Source organism: Temnothorax nylanderi, unplaced genomic scaffold (assembly GCF_030848795.1).
Source record: "Temnothorax nylanderi isolate EJ_2023f unplaced genomic scaffold, tnyl_v1.0 TNYL_tig0049_pilon, whole genome shotgun sequence".
Lineage (NCBI taxonomy): Eukaryota > Metazoa > Arthropoda > Insecta > Hymenoptera > Formicidae > Temnothorax > Temnothorax nylanderi.
The window spans coordinates 544,586-562,352 of record NW_027249111.1 but is presented as its reverse complement, the minus strand read 5'-3'; the positions used below and the strand labels follow the sequence as shown (position 1 = coordinate 562,352).

Sequence of the window (17,767 nt, the reverse complement as noted above, 5' to 3'; positions counted from 1 at the left end):
TTATTTTTACACGCTCACTACTGGAGAAAAGCGTGATGTCGCCGAAGGCAGACAGGAGGAGGATTTATTTTTTACACGCTCACTACTGGAGAAAAGCGTGATGTCGCCGAAGGCAGACAGGAGGAGGATTTATTTTTACACGCTCACTACTGGAGAAAAGCGTGATGTCGCCGAAGGCAGACAGGAGGAGGATTTATTTTTACACGCTCACTACTGGAGAAAAGCGTGATGTCGCCGAAGGCAGACAGGAGGAGGATTTATTTTTTACACGCTCACTACTGGAGAAAAGCGTGATGTCGCCGAAGGCAGACAGGAGGAGGATTTATTTTTTACACGCTCACTACTGGAGAAAAGCGTGATGTCGCCGAAGGCAGACAGGAGGAGGATTTATTTTTACACGCTCACTACTGGAGAAAAGCGTGATGTCGCCGAAGGCAGACAGGAGGAGGATTTATTTTTTACACGCTCACTACTGGAGAAAAGCGTGATGTCGCCGAAGGCAGACAGGAGGAGGATTTACTTTTTACACGCTCACTACTGGAGAAAAGCGTGATGTCGCCGAAGGCAGACAGGAGGAGGATTTATTTTTTACACGCTCACTACTGGAGAAAAGCGTGATGTCGCCGAAGGCAGACAGGAGGAGGATTTATTTTTTACACGCTCACTACTGGAGAAAAGCGTGATGTCGCCGAAGGCAGACAGGAGGAGGATTTATTTTTTACACGCTCACTACTGGAGAAAAGCGTGATGTCGCCGAAGGCAGACAGGAGGAGGATTTACTTTTTACACGCTCACTACTGGAGAAAAGCGTGATGTCGCCGAAGGCAGACAGGAGGAGGATTTACTTTTTACACGCTCACTACTGGAGAAAAGCGTGATGTCGCCGAAGGCAGACAGGAGGAGGATTTACTTTTTACACGCTCACTACTGGAGAAAAGCGTGATGTCGCCGAAGGCAGACAGGAGGAGGATTTACTTTTTACACGCTCACTACTGGAGAAAAGCGTGATGTCGCCGAAGGCAGACAGGAGGAGGATTTACTTTTTACACGCTCACTACTGGAGAAAAGCGTGATGTCGCCGAAGGCAGACAGGAGGAGGATTTACTTTTTACACGCTCACTACTGGAGAAAAGCGTGATGTCGCCGAAGGCAGACAGGAGGAGGATTTACTTTTTACACGCTCACTACTGGAGAAAAGCGTGATGTCGCCGAAGGCAGACAGGAGGAGGATTTACTTTTTACACGCTCACTACTGGAGAAAAGCGTGATGTCGCCGAAGGCAGACAGGAGGAGGATTTACTTTTTACACGCTCACTACTGGAGAAAAGCGTGATGTCGCCGAAGGCAGACAGGAGGAGGATTTACTTTTTACACGCTCACTACTGGAGAAAAGCGTGATGTCGCCGAAGGCAGACAGGAGGAGGATTTACTTTTTACACGCTCACTACTGGAGAAAAGCGTGATGTCGCCGAAGGCAGACAGGAGGAGGATTTACTTTTTACACGCTCACTACTGGAGAAAAGCGTGATGTCGCCGAAGGCAGACAGGAGGAGGATTTACTTTTTACACGCTCACTACTGGAGAAAAGCGTGATGTCGCCGAAGGCAGACAGGAGGAGGATTTACTTTTTACACGCTCACTACTGGAGAAAAGCGTGATGTCGCCGAAGGCAGACAGGAGGAGGATTTACTTTTTACACGCTCACTACTGGAGAAAAGCGTGATGTCGCCGAAGGCAGACAGGAGGAGGATTTACTTTTTACACGCTCACTACTGGAGAAAAGCGTGATGTCGCCGAAGGCAGACAGGAGGAGGATTTACTTTTTACACGCTCACTACTGGAGAAAAGCGTGATGTCGCCGAAGGCAGACAGGAGGAGGATTTACTTTTTACACGCTCACTACTGGAGAAAAGCGTGATGTCGCCGAAGGCAGACAGGAGGAGGATTTACTTTTTACACGCTCACTACTGGAGAAAAGCGTGATGTCGCCGAAGGCAGACAGGAGGAGGATTTACTTTTTACACGCTCACTACTGGAGAAAAGCGTGATGTCGCCGAAGGCAGACAGGAGGAGGATTTACTTTTTACACGCTCACTACTGGAGAAAAGCGTGATGTCGCCGAAGGCAGACAGGAGGAGGATTTACTTTTTACACGCTCACTACTGGAGAAAAGCGTGATGTCGCCGAAGGCAGACAGGAGGAGGATTTACTTTTTACACGCTCACTACTGGAGAAAAGCGTGATGTCGCCGAAGGCAGACAGGAGGAGGATTTACTTTTTACACGCTCACTACTGGAGAAAAGCGTGATGTCGCCGAAGGCAGACAGGAGGAGGATTTACTTTTTACACGCTCACTACTGGAGAAAAGCGTGATGTCGCCGAAGGCAGACAGGAGGAGGATTTACTTTTTACACGCTCACTACTGGAGAAAAGCGTGATGTCGCCGAAGGCAGACAGGAGGAGGATTTACTTTTTACACGCTCACTACTGGAGAAAAGCGTGATGTCGCCGAAGGCAGACAGGAGGAGGATTTACTTTTTACACGCTCACTACTGGAGAAAAGCGTGATGTCGCCGAAGGCAGACAGGAGGAGGATTTACTTTTTACACGCTCACTACTGGAGAAAAGCGTGATGTCGCCGAAGGCAGACAGGAGGAGGATTTACTTTTTACACGCTCACTACTGGAGAAAAGCGTGATGTCGCCGAAGGCAGACAGGAGGAGGATTTACTTTTTACACGCTCACTACTGGAGAAAAGCGTGATGTCGCCGAAGGCAGACAGGAGGAGGATTTACTTTTTACACGCTCACTACTGGAGAAAAGCGTGATGTCGCCGAAGGCAGACAGGAGGAGGATTTACTTTTTACACGCTCACTACTGGAGAAAAGCGTGATGTCGCCGAAGGCAGACAGGAGGAGGATTTACTTTTTACACGCTCACTACTGGAGAAAAGCGTGATGTCGCCGAAGGCAGACAGGAGGAGGATTTACTTTTTACACGCTCACTACTGGAGAAAAGCGTGATGTCGCCGAAGGCAGACAGGAGGAGGATTTACTTTTTACACGCTCACTACTGGAGAAAAGCGTGATGTCGCCGAAGGCAGACAGGAGGAGGATTTACTTTTTACACGCTCACTACTGGAGAAAAGCGTGATGTCGCCGAAGGCAGACAGGAGGAGGATTTACTTTTTACACGCTCACTACTGGAGAAAAGCGTGATGTCGCCGAAGGCAGACAGGAGGAGGATTTACTTTTTACACGCTCACTACTGGAGAAAAGCGTGATGTCGCCGAAGGCAGACAGGAGGAGGATTTACTTTTTACACGCTCACTACTGGAGAAAAGCGTGATGTCGCCGAAGGCAGACAGGAGGAGGATTTACTTTTTACACGCTCACTACTGGAGAAAAGCGTGATGTCGCCGAAGGCAGACAGGAGGAGGATTTACTTTTTACACGCTCACTACTGGAGAAAAGCGTGATGTCGCCGAAGGCAGACAGGAGGAGGATTTACTTTTTACACGCTCACTACTGGAGAAAAGCGTGATGTCGCCGAAGGCAGACAGGAGGAGGATTTACTTTTTACACGCTCACTACTGGAGAAAAGCGTGATGTCGCCGAAGGCAGACAGGAGGAGGATTTACTTTTTACACGCTCACTACTGGAGAAAAGCGTGATGTCGCCGAAGGCAGACAGGAGGAGGATTTACTTTTTACACGCTCACTACTGGAGAAAAGCGTGATGTCGCCGAAGGCAGACAGGAGGAGGATTTACTTTTTACACGCTCACTACTGGAGAAAAGCGTGATGTCGCCGAAGGCAGACCCTTAGGAGGTTTTCTGTCAGGGTTTTCCTTCCCTTAGGTCGGTTAGGAGAGCCTAAGCTCCTCTCTCACGGCTCCGACCAGCCGAGCGGACTTTTTATAGAGGCCGCTTACCTCGCGAGTCCTTAAAAGGACTCCCCGGTCCACGACAGACCCGTAGGGCTGCCGTAGATTGCGGTACTTGTGTGCTCGGGTACTCCGGGTGCGCAAAACCCGTAGTGGAGGGCTCCCCCGTGCCCCTAAAGGGTCCGGGAGGACTCCCCCCACCCCCTGGAGGGAAGATTTATTACACGCTTAACTTTATCAGCGTGATGTCTTTAGCAGACAAAATTTTTTACACGCTTAATTTTTTTCAAGCGTGATGTCTTTTGCAGACTCGAGCCACATTGAGACTCGTGGCAATGCAGTGTGACTTCATCCCTTAAGCAAGAAAAATCAAGAAGCATTTCAGCTATATTGCATCAATTTTACAACGTTTTTGCAATATAGTCAAAATGTTTCTTGACTCTTCTCGCTTAATGGAAATGTAATTGCTGAAAGGAATTAAAAATTATTCCCTACGTTTTAACTAAGTAGCTTTTTTTTTCTTTTTACGTGGTGGAAATCTTCCATCACTGGAATCCCCACGACGTCCTGGAGGCAACCCGTCAGCAGTGGCAACCAGTCACGGTGGCTGTGCCACCGATCGGGGAGCACCACTGGTCGGGGAGTGCCTCCATTCTTCCGGGGTTTGAGTGACCAGTGACCCCCCTTTCGGGAGGAAGACCCCCCCTTCCCCGGGGCGGGGCGGGGGGAGTGCCGGATTCTGCGGAGAGCAGAACATTAAAGTTCCGCCATTTCCCCGCAGCCTACCGGCTAAAACCACCACGAGTGACCCTAACACCGCGTCGAGCGAGCAAGGGGGGAAGTCGCGCCGCGTGTCACTGCCGCCGGTAGACAACGCGCGTATTTATACGGTCGAGCGAGCAAGGGGGGAAGTCGCGCCGCGTGTCACTGCCGCCGGTAGACAACGCGCCGATTTATACGGTCGAGCGAGCAAGGGGGGAAGTCGCGCCGCGTGTCACTGCCGCCGGTAGACAACGCGCCGATTTATACGGTCGAGCGAGCAGGGGGGAGGTCGCGCCGCGTGTCACTGCCGCCGGTAGACAACGCGCCGATTTATACGGTCGAGCGAGCAGGGGGGGAGGTCGCGCCGCGTGTCACTGCCGCCGGTAGACAACGCGCCGATTTATACGGTCGAGCGAGCAGGGGGGGAGGTCGCGCCGCGTGTCACTGCCGCCGGTAGACAACGCGCCGATTTATACGGTCGAGCGAGCAGGGGGGGAGGTCGCGCCGCGTGGTCACTGCCGCCGGTAGACAACGCGCCGATTTTTACGGTCGAGCGAGCAGGGGGGGAGGTCGCGCCGCGTGTCACTGCCGCCGGTAGACAACGCGCCGATTTATACGGTCGAGCGAGCAGGGGGGGAGGTCGCGCCGCGTGTCACTGCCGCCGGTAGACAACGCGCCGATTTATACGGTCGAGCGAGCAGGGGGGGAGGTCGCGCCGCGTGTCACAGCGCCGGTAGATGATTATAATGTTGCGGTTGATTACGAATCGTTGCGATCGTTAATAAGCGCGCGTTAATCATATCGGAAAAAAATAAACAACTACGTTGGATCGTTAATAAAATCTTAATTAAGTGACTTAATTTTGCTTTTAATTTTACAATGATACGCGTAATTAATGTATTCGTCCAAGAATTAATACACAGCAGCAATGGAAAGTAAAACAGAATTATATTATCAAGAAATGAAAGAATTTTATGTTAATCGCGTTCTAATAAAAATCGTCGTGATTATATCTTCCCGGAAGAGGAGAACGAGCGAATATAATTTTTCTAGCTCTACCGGGAATCGAACCCGGGACCTTTGGCTCAATAGACCAGTGCGCTGTCTACTAGGCCATGCTCGTCCTCAATAAAATATACACAGAGAAAAAATAATGTTGTATCAACAGCATTAGTCTAATTGGAAATAATCTTGTTTTATTTCATTAAAACAAAAGCATAATGTATTGAATTAACAAGATTATTTCCAATTAGACTCAGGCTGTTGATACAACATTATTTTTTTCTCCGTGTATATTTGCCAAATTTAAATAATTGCATATAAATTTCAGGCGACTGGTATACTTCGCATGTTCTGCGATACAAATAACATTAGATGCATTAATAAATAATGCATCGACATAACGTATGTGCTTATGGATGCATTCTCCCGTAAGCACAATAAATCGATAAATAATGATGATGCTCCAGGATTAATTATTTAGCCTAGTCTGATCTAGTCTATCCATTTTAGAGCAACGAATTTGTAAGAAGTCGCATTTATCTATAGTACTATTATGTGGATACAATACATAAATATATCTAATATAGGTCTCACAAATTCGTTACCCCATATTATTGTAAAAAATTCGTCACTCACCGATCCGATGCGCAACGGGCGGAGTAATTCGGCCACGTAACTACGATGATACTGTAACAAAAACGAAAGATATAAATTAAAGAGGCGCTGAAAATGATAAATGTTTCAAAAAATACACATAATTTTACGCGCATCTAAATTCGTCTTTCAATTAGATTCACTGATATAATTATCTATTTTCCGGAAAAAATATTTACAAAAATAAATTTTTATAAAATTTTAAATAATTTCTTTTTTTCTAATTAGTTTTAGCTTATCGAAATAAAACTCCGAATAAATGAGGAAAAACTATTAATTTTATGCAGATAAAAGATGATACTTACCCCAAGGTTGCTCCGCCGGGGCCCGATGTCTCTCTCAGACCTCCTCCTCCTCTCAGGACGTCAGGCTTCCTCCTCTCATCGCGCACAGGACACTCGCGAGAAACACTCGCGGATAATAAACTACAATCGCGCGCGGACTAATTTCATTAAAAGTCTTTCTCGCGCGATACTGTACGGCACTCCCGTTTAAAAAAGTCCTTTAGTCCGATTATACTTGAACGGCACTCCCGAAGCAAACGCGACGAACCGGCTGCGGTTCGTTTATTCAATTAAATCGGCGGACGAGGGTACGTTAGCTTCCCCGTCTTTGAATTTTTATCCAAGCAGAACAAGAGTTTTGCTTGGGTAAAATCCTCGTACTGGGTACTGGGCCTTCCCACCTCGCCAAGGTCGTACCCATGGGAAGGAAGTACTTTACTCTGTAGTAATATAAAAACAGGTAACATAAGATTGATTAAACAAAACCACAATTAAGATTGAATATCGTATGCACATTACGCCGCGGTATCGAGCACGTAAATCTCGCGAAGGTAAGTACTATTAATGCATGCTTTGCACGATAAGGAGTCGCGATTATACGCGGCACGAAATACACGAGTCACAAAAATAAGAAATATTCACGAACGAGCGTTGTATCGTTGTATCACAGCGTGCTATTTACTTGAATCATTTACTTGAATCACGATACGATTTCACGTTGTCACTCGGCCCTCTTTCCGCTCTTCGAAAAGAATCGGGGATAATCGCACGACAATTCCGGCACAGCACACAGCACGTTCAAAGCACGACACGATTCGAGATATGCCGCGTAAATGAATGCCACGCACATTCGATGGTCCAGCGACATATGGCGGCCCGGGCCGGGACGAGCGATTATCGCCCGCGAATATCACGACGAAACTACAAATCACTCACGACACGTCACGACTCGCAATTGCCGTACGAGGTACCTTCGCCTCGACGCCCTCGACATCTCCGTCTCGAGCGAGCGACACATTAATTCATTCACGACACTTGATACACACTTGATGCAAATTATTGAGCGCCTCGTCGATTATTCCCGCGAAACGAGGAGCAGGAATGCCAATCGCACGAACGAGCGCGCGTTCCGAATCAGCACCCACGGCACGGAGCACAAACACTTGACACCTGTTCGAAATTTATCGGGAGAATGACTGATTGTGAGTAATATCCGCAGGTGAGGGTACTCCGAGCGTCGGCAAAACAAGTATCAAGGCTGTCTCGCCGATGGAAATGATCGTCCGCGCGCCGACTTTGCACGTACGTTGCTGCGAAATCGGCGGACTCATTCAACGGTCGCGATCGCGGTATTGCGACTGCCAAGGCCGAGGCCGAGGTGCCGACTGCCGAGTGCCGCGTGCCGCGTGCCTCGCCGACGCGCGGCGGCGGGCGGCGAGAGCGGCCGAACGTGATTCGGCATTCGGCCGGATTCGAAGGCTCCCGGCTCGACTACCTCCCGTAACTTAGCCGGTCAACTTCGACTTTATTAATTTTTTTTTTTTTTAATCGTTTGTTGGTCGTTTGTTGGTGATTGTTGGCCTAATTACAACGTTTGTTGGTTCTTAATTGTTTTTTAAATTAAAAAAGAAAAATTAGCCTTAAGTTAGCCGGAAAAATTTTATTTTTAATTTAAAAAAAGTCTAATCGATGCGTAATCGTTTGCTGATGATTGTTGGTCTAATTTTAGCGTTTGTTGGTTTATTATTAGTCTTAAAAACGAAAAAAAACGAAAAATTATCTCACATTAAAGTAATCGAAGATTGGTTTATTTGCCTACGACTTAAGGTTTATTTCTATCAATTTAAGGCTAACATCTATAAAACTGGCTATGAATACGGGCCTTAACATCGGCAGAAAATCATTCGTATGTATTTAGCCGGAAATAAACGTCTTTTTAAAGAATCTCTATATGAAATCGTTTGTATTTCGTATGAAGACTTTTGAAGTGCAATTGAAAAGGTTTGTGAGTCATTCGTTTAATTGTAATTAATTATTTATTTTTACACCATGCATTTAGCCGAAATAGATAAATTAATAAATAATTTCAGACTAATCCGCCGTCGTTGTATCGACTGTTCAATATGTAGACAGCTTTTACGGGAATCGATTGGAGGGAGAGGAACAATATTGGTGGACGCAGTTCTGCGCCGCGATCGAGTTTATTAAGACAATGGATTAACAGTTTCTCAAGAGTATCACAATAAATAAGATTAGATTCGATGCTGGTGATAATGTAGAAATGTATCATAATCATAATTTGACGATTTCATAAAGAAGAAGACCAATATCTTGTGTAAAGCTAGCTGAACAGTTTTATGCTTCCAGTATCTTGATTAAAATTCTTAAATAGCCTCTTAAATAGTCTGTTAGTTCTTTCGCACGTTATTATGTAACATTAGCAAAGACTGAATATACGTAAAGTGTGGCTTTATTTTTATTTGTAACTCTATTGTACAATTTCGCAGGACATCGAAAAAAAAGAAACGTTTAGATATTCTATAATTTATGTGTAAACAATACAGAACTTATAGAGAATTGATAACCATTTAGCAGGATAAACTGTCTTGACGTACTCTTTCTACATGCGCACCTTCCCCAAGAGCCGAGACTCGAACCAGATCCTTGAAAAATATCGCCACTTTCGTAGAGCTTTTGTACAGTTTTACTCTAGGATTATGTATCAGGAATATCGCGAGAGAAAGAAAGACTTCGGAGATTTTTATCCGAATCGATCGACATAAAGAGAGCAGAGCATAGTAAAGAAGCTATAGCTTTCGAGAATTTGAACGCATAATACTTGTTAATACTATGAGCGAATTAGTTTACGTCACTCTGTCAAGCTTTAATATTAAATTACTAATAATATATCGATATCAGTAGTTTAATAATAATACATTTAAAAGCGTTCAATTTAAAAGCAGGGCAATCCTAATAAACGACTGTAAAAAAAATTCAAGATGGAACGCAATTAGCAACTATCGCTTATAGCTATACAGGCTTATAGCCTGTATATTTATTTATTTCAGTATAAAATAATTTTTAAAACGTTTATATTAATTCTGACTGCAGACGGACCTTCGGGAACACTAGCGCCTTCTTCTTTTAACATGAATAACTAAAAATCTATATATTTCGGCTATATATAATTACCGAGTTTATAAATATTTAATTAAAATTATCTGGGTGACTCACAAACCTTTTTAATCACACTTCATAACTCTTCATACAAAATACAAACGATTCCATATAAAAACTTTTATTAATTTATCTATTTCGGCTAAATGCATGGTGTAAAAATAAATAATTAATTACAATTAAACGAATGACTCACAAACCTTTTCAATTGCACTTCAAAAGTCTTCATACGAAATACAAACGATTTCATATAGAGATTCTTTAAAAAGACGTTTATTTCCGGCTAAATACATACGAATGATTTTCTGCCGATGTTAAGGCCCGTATTCATAGCCAGTTTTACAGATGTTAGCCTTAAATTGATAGAAATAAACCTTAAGTCGTAGGCAAATAAACCAATCTTCGATTACTTTAATGTGAGATAATTTTTCGTTTTTTTTCGTTTTTAAGACTAATAATAAACCAACAAACGCTAAAATTAGACCAACAATCATCAGCAAACGATTACGCATCGATTAGACTTTTTTTAAATTAAAAATAAAATTTTTCCGGCTAACTTAAGGCTAATTTTTCTTTTTTAATTTAAAAAACAATTAAGAACCAACAAACGTTGTAATTAGGCCAACAATCACCAACAAACGACCAACAAACGATTAAAAAAAAAAAAAATTAATAAAGTCGAAGTTGACCGGCTAAGTTACGGGAGGTTCGATTATTCCCGCAAAACGAGGAGCAGGAGTGCCAATCGCAGGGAAAAGCGCGTTCCGAAAAACAGCATCCACAGCACGGAGCACGGAGCACGGCGTACACGGAGCACGAAACACTTCACAACTGTCTGAAATTTACCGGGAGAATGACCGAATGATTCCCGCAGGTAACGGTACTCCGAACATCGAAGAAAACAATCGGCAAGGCCGCTCACCGACAAGAACGATCGATCGTACGCCGACTTCGAAGGTACGCTGTTTCAACGTTCAACGGTCGCGCCTAGTATGGCGTCTGGTATGCCGCTGCGGCTGCCTGTGCCGGGCCGCTACGTCACGCCGCTACGTCACGCCGCCGAGTCGGCGCGGCGGCTCGGAGCGGCGGAACGTGATTCAGCCGGATTCGGAGGCTCCCGGCTCGACTCGCCGCGCGGCGCGCGCGCAAGTAATACGTTACTCGTTGAACGTCGGTACGGTCGCGGGTCGTGGCAAGACGTTGTCGCTCGTGTAAAGTAATTTGTTTCTCGCGAACGAAAAGAAATCCGGTTACAGAGTGTGTGTGTGTGTTGCAAGCTGAACGTACGCCGAATATTCTGTTCCTTCTCGTGTCGAGTGTAACGAGTGGGAAATGCCGTCGCTGGGCGAAATGAACGCCGAATGCCGTGTTGGACACCGACGACACTGTACGTATCACCCTCCCGGCTATGATTTGGCGGGTCTCCGTGCAGTACGCCGTGATCGGTGAGTGAATTGTCTCTTGCCGTCTCTTGCCGTTTCGATATCTACTCCGGAGTCCGGAGTAAGTGAATCGCGCGGGAAGACGCTTCAATAAATAGCTCGAACCTCTCGTTAAGCGCCGGAATTAATGGGACCGCCATCGCGCCATTGTAAAACTCTCGATGGTGATTGGTTGATTACGCTTCTCTGTGCGACGTGCGTGCGGCGTGCGTCGTCTCCTGTATGCTAGCCCAGCTAGCCAACAGCTGACGCGTCAACCATGAAATCGGAACAATTACGATGACGGTGAAGGAGAGATTGGAGGCCTATAGACGCAAGAAGCGCAGAGAGGAGACGATGGAATCGATTAAGAGTGTAATGAGAAACATATTTTCGTGGAATCGTAATAACAGAATCGGGAAATCCGTCGAAGAATCCACAAGCGAAGAACAGGTGAGGTTACGTACTGGGTGTCCTTAATTCCTCGGCGCTTTCGCGGTTTGTCAGGGAAAACAGGCGAGAACTTTACAGAAAGTTATAAAAGACATATTTAAAGAAGTCTAAGATTTTCTTTTATTGTTTCAAGGTTAAACTGTGCGAGCAGTCAGTGGATGTCCAAGAGGAGGACGTCCAGGAGGAGGATGCCCAGGAGGAGGATAGCGCGCAGGAATCGCGAGGCACAGTGTTGAACAGAGTAATCTATTTATTATACTTCTTGTTGTGGGCCACGCTGTACGTGATCGCGCTGGAGTACGAGTTCGGTGCTGTCTACTTCGTGCTGTCGGCTCTGGTCTTCATCTGCTTGAACACCAGATCCGGACCGAAGCGACGTGGCGAACCCAGCGCCTATTCTGTCTTCAATCCGAATTGCGAGGCGATAGAGGGTACCCTCGACGCGTCGCAGTTTGAGAAAGAAATAAGATACGGTATAGCAGGGGTACGATAAAATCGACAAATCAGTAAAGTCTGAATACTGATTTGATATTAAGACGTTACTGGCATTCCGATCTATTTAATGTCATGGTTGGACCAAAGTGATGTGGAGATGAGTGTGTAATGCAAATTTCAAATTTCTAGTAAGTAGCTTCACGATTTGAAGTTAAATAACATTACTCATATGGATCGTATGTGGCTTTTCCAAATTTGTATATATCTAAAAGCCAGTACTCTTATTTAATTTTTATTTAATTCGATATTTAATTTAAAGGGAATCTAGTGTTTCTTACATAATATATACGAGATAATCGCGAATACAAATTCCGCAAAGCCCAGAGAGATATAAAATGTGGTATCGAAGGCATATGTTAGGCATACATGTGAGAATAAGTATTATACCACGTTACTTTTGTACTTGTACATTTTTATAGAGATAAATATATCTATATATATTTGTTTTACGCACTTGCAAAATTGTTATTGTCCATTGCTGGGCAATAAATGTAAGACAATATACAGCAAAGTAAATGCCAAAACGATTTTCATATGTTTTTTATAATACAGGAACGAACTATTAAGATTCTTATAAGACTCACTAATTCAACTCGTTTTGCCACTTACATTGCTTTGCATAGAAAACCAAATGAGACTGAGAAAATAACGAAAAAATATATTGTTACATCAAGAAGCATGTGTTTTGTAACAATCTGTAATCGATATATTTTCTGAAGTCTCTCTATTTTCATGTCCTCTCTCGGGGTTCCTCCTTTTCATTCTATCTTTCCTGCAGAACTTTTATAGCGTCCTCGTAACATTTTGCCATTTGTTCGAGGTAGGCTAATATGGTAGGCTCGCTGATAGATTCGCGAAACGTCGCTAGATCGGTTCTGGAATGCGAATCAGTTTTGTCAGGACATAAAAGCGCCTTGTCCAGGTCTAGGAGCAGATCGTTCCATATCCTCATGCGTAGCATCCTAGAATATATATTGCTGCTGAGATATATAATCTTATAATCTGGCAATGACACGTCCCGTAATTTGATATACACCATTAAGTTTGTAAATTAATCAATGACTAATTAATTCTAAGTTTACTATACTTACTGGTTATTATCTGTCGCGTCGATTTCTGCATTGAGCTCTTTCGCGCCTGTGAGCAATACTTTCAACGTTTTCTTCAACTTCTCTGAAAACACAAAAAGGTAATGATTAATACGGGCTCTTTAACATGCCTGCCGGAAATCAACAAAATTATAGGAAACGAAAAATACCCTTCGCGTCCCGAAACCTGCTGGTGTCGATCGACTCCAATATCCTGTTAACGGTTTCATTAAAATATCTTGGCTCCCATTGAATAACTGTACTTTCGGACAATCGCCACATAGTTTGGCTAACCATCTGCGCCAGAGTTACGTCGTGCAGTCGGGAATTTTGATTTTGATGACTATATGCAAGATTGTTATTATTCTGTATAAAAAAAGTACAGATAAATTTTTCTGATTAATATATTATCAAACGCAAATAGAGTTTTAATAGAAAATATTCTATTAAAGAGTCTTAATCAGATGTTTTAATAATAAAATATTTAAAATCTTATTTTAGAATCTACAGCGCAGCGATTATACTTTATCAAATTGAAAATAAATGCGATATACATTGATCAGATTCCGAAAGCGCGAAACTTTTGCATGAAACGAGGCTACTTACGAACGAAAATATCACGTGCGGAATATCTAGAGGAAGGCGGGGACCGAATATTTCGTGCTCGAGGTATGTCCAGTTACTATCGCCGGGGATTGTCTTGATGGCTTCAACAGCGACGGATCGCATGACGTCCGATCCGGACAAAACCACGTGACTGTTAGCTGAAATTAGACAGTTCTATACACACGATGTGATAATACGGGAATAATAAAAATTCAAGCAAACCTCGCGTGAAACGACCATGCACTGTGACGTAAGCCAGGACCTTTCGCCACATGAACGTAGACAGAGCCTGTGAGCAAACGTCCGAAGACACAAGGGATACGCAGAAGACCAAACTTCGTCGTGGTCGCCAATTGTACTCTGAAGAAATTCTGTCCAGGACTCGTGCCAATTCCAGAGCTACAGCGATATTGTCTTCATTAACGGATAAGATAACATATCTGTCTGAAACAATTCGGTAGAATAAACGGACAAAGTCCTGGAGTAGAAGAAGAGAAAAGAAAAGGGAGGCATTGTTTTCTCTCAATTAAAATACATACAAATGACAAAATATTCGAAAAGCTTTAAAGATTATTCCACATAATTGCACGTGAATCGCAAGTCGCATGTAGGATGAATCTCGAAGATTGTGCAAAATACTTTGAGAATATATTAAGTAGAGTAGCGAGTGCAAAGAAAGAAAACAAAATTTGTTTTAGAATCAATATAAAAATCAATATAAATCTCTTTATTTCATCCGAATAAATCTAACTAAAGTGTCAATCGATTAAGGGACTCACCTGGTTCCCGCGAACCGTGGACACTTGCGCGAATGTATGATGCATGTTTAGACACTTTGTGAACGAATGACAAGTTGGAAAAGAGCCCACTAATGCGTCGCATATCTTCATCCAACGTTTGCCGATTTCTAATTGAAAATAAACATTTAATTAAAATTACTTATTAATAAAAAATTTAATTTGACAACTTTTTCATAGGAATTTTCGTGGAGACTAATCTACTTACGGAATATTTTGATTTGTTATATATAAATATGAGTGGATAAAATATTAAAACAACATACGTCGTGCGATCGTAGTCGAACGGCGCTCTTTCCAATTCCCGGAGTGCCAGTTGCTGAAGATACTCCGTGTTCCAAAGACCATTTCCGGCTAATTCGCCGCGCGTTTTTTGTGCTTGAGCCTCCAACGATCTTTGAACGGCGAAGCGGCCCAACAGGAAGCCGCAGAGGAGACACAGGAAACCGACCGAGAAAAGAAACGAGAAACACAACCGCTTTGTCACGTATTCGCTGGACTCGCCAATATTGCGTGACATTTGAAAGCTGAGGACCCGATGCATCCTCGCAGGGTGTTTCTCGTAGAAATCTTTTCAAATGTGTTATTGGCAGCTTCTTCCTATCATCCTAAAGACACGATAAATCATGTCGTGCCTGTCAGATTAAATCCTTCTTCTTATACAACCGCATACTAGCTTTTCAAAATATTGGAAATACTTATGACCTAGATTTTTGTTATGCAAACCGATCGAACTCACATTTGTACATTTCCAGATTCACGAATGTGTGATTCACGAAACTGAAATCACTTATTAAATCAACGTTATTAAATCAATGAAATCTTGCAATATGATGTGCAAGATATTTCCGTGTATTATTTACGCGAAAGAGCTCTAATTATACGATGAATTATACGCGAAAATAATCCACTTCCGCTAATTGAATTGACCAATGCAATATTCACATCCTGATAACATTACAAACATTTGATAACATTATCAAACTAGCGATAAATCTTGGATGATTTCGTGCGAGCACGCGACACGTCCACTTGGACCACTTCTGTCTTCACGCAGGCTAAGTTTTGATCGTGAAGACGATAGAGCTGACCGTTTTCCGCTGTCTCCGTCGTCGCCAAATTGCGTGGGATCCCGAAGATATATTTTACAGTCCGCCTCTTTTCGTCGTCTCGTTTATTTTATTCTTGTGTGAAGAGCGTGCGCGCGCGGCGTTCTCATCTCCGCTTCTTTGCATGAGGGAAAATAGGGAAGTGAGAGAAAAGAAAACATATAAACAATATAACGGCGAGAGTTTGTTCTCTGATCGAGTTCGCGCTTGACTTTTATTTAGATAATAAAAATTTCAGAAATTTATTCAATTATAAGCAAACGCTAATTTTTTAAGTACTTTGGCGAGAAATTTTAAATGGAGGGTAAGCCGAGACCGGATTATTGAGGAAAAGGACAGGATTACAGTTATCAAAGATTCTTAAAAAAATTCGTATATTTCTAAATTTGAGACAAGCATTTGGGGCAAGACCATTTGACAAGATTATAAATCCACTTAGAAAATACTAATTTAGAAACACTAAAATACGTTTTTTCTAGATACCGCGTATGCAAACGTCAGAAGCGTGGACGACGCATGTTGGGTAACTTATTTCGAGTAATAATACTATGGCGGTGTTTCATTTATAAATAGTTTTCGATGTATTACGTGCGCGTGCAAGGTTGTTCCAACTATAGCGTCTTCTGTGCAGACTTTCGAAATATGTATATACTAATTTTTCACGCGTGTTAGTGATATGTTTATTATATTGAAATTTCGTTATTTGTTCAATCTTAAATGAACAGACAGAACTACAGACATTTCGACTATTAACTATTATTATTATATATTATTAATTTGAACTGTAACAAGTCTCAGTTGATTAAGTATTCCCGAAATAGAATACAAATGTTTTAAATGTTTAATTAGGGAGGTAAGATGACGATAATATTCTCACAGATATTTAAAATCTATTTGATCTTAAAATAAATTAAGCTCAGACCTTTTTTAAAAATTAATTTTTATTTAAAAATTTTTACGTATATATAAATGTCCGTTTGTTTTTAAATTTAACATATCAAGTATTACGATCTAATAGTAGTCAAGAATGAAGATAAACGTTATATTTTTAAGTATCACGAATCAAGCAATTAATTTATGCTAAGTCATTACAAGTCAAGAGATAGTTTAATATCTATAAAATATATGTATATTTTTTAAATTAATATATTTTATGATATATTCTCTGTAAAAAGTCAGTCTTAATATGTATCGCAACCCGAGAAGAATACTGTCATAATTAAAAAATTTGCGATTTTTAGGAGAGAGGGAAAACAAATTTAATTCAATTTTTTTGAATTGTGAGAGTTAGTTATAACTTATAACGCAATTACAATTATGCTATCTTGTTATAATGAAACTTATATTGTTTCTTGAAGAGGTTTGCTGTGATTTATTTGTCAATTCGCTTATGACACTATTCATCGAGGAAATTGCATCATAACCGATTTACTAATAATGACACTTCAGCTTTCCGTCCTACAGCGGATTTCGCATATAGACTTGTGACGCTATTATAGCACATACAGGTAACATTTTAGGCATACTTTTCATGGGCTTAACTCAAAATCGAAATTTTTTGTGATGTGACAGTATTCTTCTCGGGATGTAATATGTCTGCGAATACATTTCTAAATGTAATTGACATAAAAGGGAGAAATTAGTGTAAATGCTCTCGTGTATTTATGCCTTCTAACTATGTTCTTCTTATCCTGTGAAACGTCGGAAAAATGATAATCTTTGCTGGAATGGTACGTTCCGGTGCAATGCAGCATGATGTTCCCTTAAACCTGCTAGTGTAATAAACGTATCGTTGCATATCTCGCACTCGAACGGTTCTGTGTGCAAACGCAGATTCTTTAGACAGTACGTTCGATTCGTAAAAATTGTTTGCGTGGACAAAGATATCTTTTCTTACCGTGAGTTTTCCAATGCAGAAGCAAACTCGAATAATCGCTATACGCTTTATAGCAATAAGAACAAAATACCATGTCGTTGTGATATACATAAATGTGTTCCTGGAATGTTCGCCAAGTCTCGCAGATTAAATTACAAT

At 42.4% G+C, this 17,767-nt stretch overlaps 2 protein-coding genes across 5 annotated transcripts; one reads left to right on the top strand and one right to left on the bottom strand.

The window, feature by feature from the left end:
- The first annotated feature begins 10,953 nt into the window (after positions 1-10,953).
- Saysd1 (SAYSVFN motif domain containing 1) lies at positions 10,954-12,581 on the top strand. The gene is made up of 2 exons (XM_071706114.1): positions 10,954-11,637; positions 11,771-12,581. The coding sequence occupies exons 1-2, from the start codon at positions 11,485-11,487 to the stop codon at positions 12,128-12,130; spliced, it is 513 nt and encodes a 170-aa protein (XP_071562215.1). The 5' UTR covers positions 10,954-11,484; the 3' UTR covers positions 12,131-12,581.
- Positions 12,582-12,770: 189 nt separating this feature from the next.
- LOC139772411 (uncharacterized) lies at positions 12,771-15,762 on the bottom strand. 4 transcript variants are annotated; one of them, XM_071706096.1, is made up of 8 exons: positions 15,363-15,759; positions 14,890-15,258; positions 14,606-14,733; positions 14,049-14,270; positions 13,827-13,984; positions 13,391-13,586; positions 13,224-13,305; positions 12,771-13,094 (listed from the first exon to the last, which is right to left on the bottom strand). In XM_071706096.1, exons 2-8 carry the CDS (start codon positions 15,165-15,167, stop codon positions 12,896-12,898), a joined length of 1,263 nt encoding a protein of 420 aa, XP_071562197.1. In that variant the 5' UTR covers positions 15,168-15,258; positions 15,363-15,759; the 3' UTR covers positions 12,771-12,895. The 4 variants fall into 4 exon arrangements, with proteins under 4 accessions (XP_071562197.1, XP_071562196.1, XP_071562198.1 ...); XM_071706095.1 differs by having other exon boundaries at positions 14,890-15,231; XM_071706097.1 differs by having other exon boundaries at positions 12,771-13,007; positions 14,890-15,762.
- Between the last annotated feature and the right edge of the window lie 2,005 nt (positions 15,763-17,767).

Coding starts and splice junctions, on each gene's coding strand:
- Saysd1 (XM_071706114.1), top strand. CDS start 11,485: ATGACGGTGAAGGAGAGATTGGAGGCCTATAGACGCAAGAAGCGCAGA. Junction 11,638..11,770: donor AATCCACAAGCGAAGAACAG/GTGAGGTTACGT, acceptor TATTGTTTCAAG/GTTAAACTGTGCGAGCAGTC.
- LOC139772411 (XM_071706096.1), bottom strand. CDS start 15,167: ATGCATCGGGTCCTCAGCTTTCAAATGTCACGCAATATTGGCGAGTCC. Junction 13,985..14,048: donor GCATGGTCGTTTCACGCGAG/GTTTGCTTGAAT, acceptor GTCTAATTTCAG/CTAACAGTCACGTGGTTTTG. Junction 13,095..13,223: donor GACGCGACAGATAATAACCA/GTAAGTATAGTA, acceptor TATATATTCTAG/GATGCTACGCATGAGGATAT.